Source organism: Ananas comosus, linkage group 11 (assembly GCF_001540865.1).
Source record: "Ananas comosus cultivar F153 linkage group 11, ASM154086v1, whole genome shotgun sequence".
Lineage (NCBI taxonomy): Eukaryota > Viridiplantae > Streptophyta > Magnoliopsida > Poales > Bromeliaceae > Ananas > Ananas comosus.
Window position 1 is genome coordinate 7,003,465 of NC_033631.1, and position 6,808 is coordinate 7,010,272.

The 6,808-nt window shown below is 36.1% G+C and overlaps 1 protein-coding gene across 1 annotated transcript; it reads right to left on the bottom strand.

The window, feature by feature from the left end:
- Positions 855-6,525, bottom strand: LOC109716929 (UPF0678 fatty acid-binding protein-like protein At1g79260). The gene is made up of 4 exons (XM_020242553.1): positions 6,184-6,525; positions 5,952-6,092; positions 3,159-3,227; positions 855-1,291 (listed from the first exon to the last, which is right to left on the bottom strand). The coding sequence occupies exons 1-4, from the start codon at positions 6,343-6,345 to the stop codon at positions 1,172-1,174; spliced, it is 492 nt and encodes a 163-aa protein (XP_020098142.1). The 5' UTR covers positions 6,346-6,525; the 3' UTR covers positions 855-1,171.

Below are 6,808 nucleotides of genomic sequence, written 5' to 3' on the forward strand. Positions count from 1 at the left end.
ATAAGATAAAACTTCATCCTGTTTATCACATTATTTAGGAAAAACTTCAAATACCCATCTTGTGGTTTCACTCTTTCTCACTTTACTACCCGGTCGTTTAAAGTGTATCAAGTTAGTACCCTGTGGTTTTGTACTTTTTCACCTTAGTACCCCGTAGTTTAAAGTGTATCAAGTTAATCACACTTTCTCACTTTAGTACCCTGTGGTTTAAAAATCATAGGGTACTAACTTGATACAAAAATAAAATCACAGAGTACTAACTTGATACACTTTAAACCACAGAGTACTAAAATGAGAAAGTGCGAAACCACATGGTACTAACTTGATATACTTTAAACCATAGGATACTAAAATAAAAAAAAGTGAAACCACAGGGAGGGTTTTTGAAGTTTTCCCCATTATTTATTATCTTCACGTTTCGAATGTTGTTTTAGATTGAATGTTTTGTTGTTATTGATAAGCTTGTATGGCTTTGATTGTATTATAACATGATATCGTGTATATATAAAAAAGACTCTATTCGTATAGACAAAAAATCTTTTATATATATATATATATATATATGTGACGGAACTGTTCACGCCTTTGTCAGATTTCTACAAACTTTGATTTTCAATAAAAAAATTGAGCCCTTCCGATAAAAACTCTTTTTAAATTAGGCCCGGGGCATGATACGCTTGTTCATACATACATCAGATTTGTTTGGCAACAACAGCCAGAGAGATAATACTAACTTTCACTTTGAACTTTCTTAAAAAATAACAAACAAAAAAACCTTTTGCAATCAAGTCAAACTGTACTGCAAGCTACCAACAATAACAAAAATAACAAACTCCACCTATTAGCACATCCAATTACATAAAATTTTCATTTATTAAAGTATAAAATGGCAACATTACAAATAAAGCCTTAAAGTTCAGCTACCTATTTCATGTTGTGCTACAGTTCAGGTAAGGTTGATACTTAGTTTACCAATAATATTATCAGCATATTCCCATTAGGAAATGTAAGAAAAAAAGAAAAAAAGAAAAAAAATACAGCACTGCTTCAGACATTTTTCTTTCTAGTAAAAGATCATAATCTTGGATTAAGAAACTGTGGCCATCTGATATTCAGGTAAATGTGTGTGTTCTTTCACACAAAACATTATCCGTAAATTCGATAGGATAAATCAGATCTTCCTGAGCAAGGCCTTGAGATGCGGCTGCAGGCTTGTCATAGTAGTAGCCATCTGAACCACATAAGATAGTTCTCCATCAACCACTTTAAAATTTCTTGTGATTTCCTTCACCTGTCGAGATAAATTAACATGAATAAACGACGATCTTATTTAAAAATTGAACACCATTGAAGAATTCCTAATAGAAAAATTAATTTTGGAAGATTAGCATCTAATTGTTTTGATAGTATTCTAACTCAATTCTGTACAATTAACGCAAAATTACTGATAACATTAAAAAGATTCTAGTTTAGAAGCATCAATACAACAACGTCCTTATAATTTATAACAACTCGATTAGTTGCTTCTATATAATGCAACAAAGTTGCTTTGCTGTTAAAATATTTTGCACCTATTATTAGTCAATAACAGTTACTTATGCCTAAATACTAGTGTATATCTATGCTATTTTCCTGATTAAGTATTACTACCTGAAAATTGTTTGATACTTAGGAGTTGACTCAAATTTCCAAATTACAATTATTGGCACAGATGGTATTTCACCGGCCAATAAAAGAACTTACTGGCACTGTTAATATAAAGCAATTGCACATCATATGGTAAACTGCAAAAGATTTTGAATATGCCTATAAAAGTAATTATATTAATCAGGATAGCAGTACTGTAGGTATCCATATCAAATATTACTGCGATATTTTTAGTATCCATATGTTTGCAATTACACTCATAAAAGAGTAAATGAAACATTACATCGTATTCGCCGCTAAGCTGTTAAATGGAAAAGTTAATAATTGACGAAGTGAGAGCATGAGAACCAAATAGAACAAAAAAAAAAAAGTTAAAGAACTGCAATTGCACACATAAGAAGCGTAAGGTCATTTTGGAGCTGTCCCTTCTTTGTATGTGTATTCTTAAATAGGTGCCTTGGTCAGTGATGCTGGTTTTTTGCATTTCTGCTAGTTAACTAGCAGAAATAGTTTCAATTGCATATCCACAAAAGTGCTATGTTCTTAAACTTAGATAATCACTAGATATAGCCAGGAAAAAAGGCGAAGATAAATACATGACTTCTAAGAACTAGAAATCATGTGTTTGTAGATGTTAACAAAGTTGTAGATTGTTGTGAAAAATCGATGGCTCAGGATCGATTATTTTGCACAGTGAGTGTATCTCCCATGCATCGTGCACTTGCTAAACATGTTTCACTCAATCTGCTTCGTGTGTTCTGATGGATAGCAGATAGAGGTTACTAAGAAAATTTCACATTAGTGTTTGCTTTTGCTTGGAGGTTGCAACAAAAATCTGCCCAAGGCCTATTGGACCATCACTGCACACTATCATATCAAACTATCAAACTTTAAGACTACATGCCGCATGTTCTACTATCCCATAATGAGTTATTACTACATTGGAGCTTATGCATGTATGTATTTATAGCAGATAAAAGCAAGGATTTAAGTGCCGTGGCACGGGGTCGTGCCGGAAACTTGCAGGCATGGTACGGCATGGTGCATGTCGGACCGTGCCAATGCGTGCCGGTCACAAAAAATATGTGTGCCGACACGTAATGGTATGAAATATTTATTTTATTTAGCAACAAAATATGCCAATTATTTATTATATATTTTTATAAAATCTTTTGAACTTTATTGAGAAAATTACTTACTAATTTCAAGAATAGAGGGTTTTGAGTTGTGCCATCGGCACGGGGCTGTATCGTGCCGATATCTTGCTGGCACGATACGGCAACGGTAGATATGGCACGTGCGATGGACACTTTAATCTTTGGATAAAAGCATGTGAAACACAAAAGTATGGAATAGGCTAAATTCTTTATCTTTCTCGACTTAAGTGGGCAATCGAACGAAATGCAGTAGGGCAGTTTGCATGATGCAAGCAATTCTAGTTTTTCTGAATCCAATGTAAAGAACAGGAAAAACATAATATAGTTAAAATGATGTCTATCAACTGAGAGTACCTTTGATGCATTTCCAACAAGCTCGCTTTGAAGTGTTACAATTTTATTGGCAGCATCATAGGAGCCTTTCTGCATATTGGTGAACCAAAAACTGGTCAAAGACATAATACTTTTCATATAATGATGGACAATCTAAATGACAGAAAGAAACCACTTAGCAAGGTCATGAAGTATAGACCTCAATCAATAAAATCAAATAGATTAAACCTAATACTTAGGCTCAGGGCCTCCTAAAATTTTTTAACACTAACCATTACATATCTCCTCTATAGTGTTGACAACAGGAATAGGAGGTGGCCATTGTTTAGCAATAATGCTAACTGAAATGGTTGCTTGTTTGTCCCACAAATCATAGGCAAGTTAATAATGGACCCTAATGGACCAACCAACTTCTTCGTCCTTGACTGAAATTCCCAAACTTAAATTACCTCACAGAACAAACTTTATCCGTCAGACTAGGTGCATTTTTCAAGTTATGTTCGAGTCACCTTATCCATCTTATTTTTGTGAGATGTAACAGACCAAGTCAAGACAAGGCAAGTTGGTGAGGACAAGGAATGCAACCTAGAGTCCAATCAGAAAAACTCCGTCAATCTGTCCCTCCACAAGAACTACCAACTTTCAAATTTATCCAAAGTCACCACTCTCTGGTTTAAAAAGCAATATTAGTTCACTACCCTATGTGCCATTTAATCAATTAGATCATGTTCAAAAAAGATCTTTTGGAAACAACATCGACCACCAAATCTTTGTGATCTATGATTTTCCAGATTTTTCCTTCCCAACTGATCGTAGGCTATGCGTGAGGGCTTTGATATTCTGTTTGACTATTATATTGTATAAGATACCCACTTGAATATGTCATGAATATGTACTTTGATAATTATTTTACATATTTGATTTTTAAAAATGAGTAAACTATGGAGATACTGCTTGGAAAATTCTGGGTACTTATTGTTTACTTTGATAGAAGGCTCATTAAGATGAAAACCCTGCAAAATAATCTAAAACAGATTTCCAGCTTTTATTGGCTAATTAGGTAAAGATGATTGCTTAGTTATAAAATCATAGGTTGCAAGACAAATTTCTCGCATACAAAACACAAAAGCAAAGAAGTGAAACATATTATCGATACGTTCATATATGCGTGCTCATGTCCTCAAATAATTATGTATTTTTAATGCTCTCTCTATCTGTTTCTATCACATGTGTATATATAGGGATGTATGTACTTTATTTTCATAAAATCTGTATCCCTGTATATTTCAGTCACATTCCTATTGTTATCTCTGTCCAATGCAGAACAAAAAGGGCCCAAACCAAACCCTTCCTTATATACTGTCATGGGACTCGAATTTAAGTGATAAGCAAATACGGAAGCTTTATTGGTATTCTTAATGGATTTCTGAATAATATGCTGGATTTTGATATTTTCTCTATGTAGGGTGTGCCAAGATTTTTATATTCAGATTAATGTGTCAGTTTGTCTAACTTTAGAACTAACGTTGTCTAGAATTTTCCACCCGCAACATCAGTTTCATCTGTAATGATGATTTCTATAGAATGCGGTTATCTAGGGTCCATTATGAAGGAAATAATTTCGTAGACGCTCTCTGAGCATAGTAATTTAACAGTTGATATTAGACCTCCACTGGAGTGCAAGGCAAGCTTCCTGAATTAAATATTTGTCGCACTGGTACATGAAGTCTTGAAGACTAAGAATCCCCTGTAAAAATGGAATAAATCATTCATTGGATATCCTCTTCTGACATCCAAATAGGGTACTTTGACACTCCATATAGTAAAACCATTGAGGGAGTAGCATCCAAACAGGGACTTTAAACCTTGACACTCCATATAACAAAACCATTGAGGGAGTAACATATTTGAAATTAAAAGGCCTCAAAGCTCATAATATTCTCCAGACAAGAAGATAAAGAAATAAAGGCGCTTAGTGATTAGTAGACTAGCATCATTTTTGTTTTATGTTTATATCATTCGCCATTCGACGGTACTAAAAGAGAGAACCTCATTTTAAAATATGTTCTTTGTCCCCAAACTGAAAAAGGAAAAAAAGGCAGTTAAGTATTAAGGTTCTCTTTTGTCTTAACCAAGGTGTTCAAGGTGGAGATAGCAAACTATGATCGCCTCTACGTGCCTCCCATCTAATTCAAATCAAAAAGGCATACTAATCCCCAATCAGTCATTTCAAGTTTTAATATTTTTCGCTTAATCACAGTCTAGTGACCTTTAAAGGTATTTTCATCTTAGAGAGTATAATACCCCTTCTGCCAAACAATATCATTTTATAGTTTTGTTAACAACCAATAGCTTATAATAGATGTGGTTAATAGCAGTTTACATGCGGCTAATAATTAATCATCGTCCATTCAAGTCGCCTTTAGAAGGAGAAAGTGGGAAAATCCTTAATCTAAACTAGAAAACGTTTCGGATTTCGAACTCTATGGTAATTTCAATAGCAAATCTCGCGAGGGAGTGACACCCACAAAAAAAGGGCGGGCTTTGAATGGTGCTCACGTCAAATTAAACCTAATTATTTTAACTTAGCTTGTCTATTTTTCTGACACACATGAAACTGTTCTCTTCTTCCCTTCTTACTGTCTCTACTTCCTCTTCTCATCTCTATAGATTACTTTCTCTTTTTACGCCACCATACAATGCTTCAATGTTAACTTTAACAATGTAAATAAAAACTAGCAACAGGTAACAAAATAATTGGCCAGATCATGCGAAGAGAGCATATATAGAGAGTGGCGTCAAATTGTTGTTTACCTGGACCTCGACGATGCCGGTGCTTTGCGCGAGGACGACTTCGAGGGAGCCGTCGGGTTTGGGGCGCCAGTAGCCGCTCTCCGCGTGCATCGGCTCCCCCGACGGCAGCTTCCACGTCTTCTGGCTGTACGCTATCACCGGCTACTTGGGAACGAAAATTAGAAATTAATAAAAATCAACAAATACCCAAAAGAGAAAGAAAAAGAAACAGGTCAGAAGAAAGAGAGAGCACCTTTCCGGAGTGGGAGAAGAGGAGCTCCTCGCCGTAGCGGAAGGAGTTGATGGTGGGGAAGCCGCCCTCGCCCTCGCCTCGCCAGCGACCCAAGAGGTGGGAGAGGGGGACGAGGGCCGGGTGCAGCGGCAGAGAAGCGGATTCTGCACCTGCGCTTTCCATGATTTCCCGGCAGCTTCTTCAAACTGTCGGACGGACTCTCTCCGGTGTTTACTAGTCTTGCGAGGCTTCAGCTGATGGAGGAAGCCGTCGCTCTACCATGGGCATCGGGACGACCGCCGTTGCAGCGAACTCTTATCTCCGAATTCATCGCTGTCTCCTTTGCAGATGTCGCACGCAGTTCTTGGAGGGCTTTTTTATAAAACAACCCTCTAAAATTTTAAAATTTGCGAAATAACCCGCTCAAAATTTTATTTGTAAAACTAACCCTCTTTTCGCCACGTCGGCGCCACGTTAGAATTTTTTTTAAAGGCGGTGAATCGTTCACCGCGTTTTCCCATTTCTTTTAAAGACGGTGAATCGTTCACCGTCTTCTCCTATTTCTTTTAAAGGCGGTGAATCATTCACTGCTTTCTCCCATAACTTATTTACTGTTATTTTCTATATTCCATATATAATCCTAACA

Bases quoted from the DNA above. Each gene is read 5' to 3' on its own strand.
- LOC109716929 (XM_020242553.1), bottom strand. From the start codon at position 6,345: ATGGAAAGCGCAGGTGCAGAATCCGCTTCTCTGCCGCTGCACCCGGCC. The intron at 6,093-6,183 runs GTGCTCTCTCTT...GTTCCCAAGTAG, and splicing joins TCTTCTCCCACTCCGGAAAG to CCGGTGATAGCGTACAGCCA. The intron at 3,228-5,951 runs GTAAACAACAAT...ACCAATATGCAG, and splicing joins CCGGCATCGTCGAGGTCCAG to AAAGGCTCCTATGATGCTGC.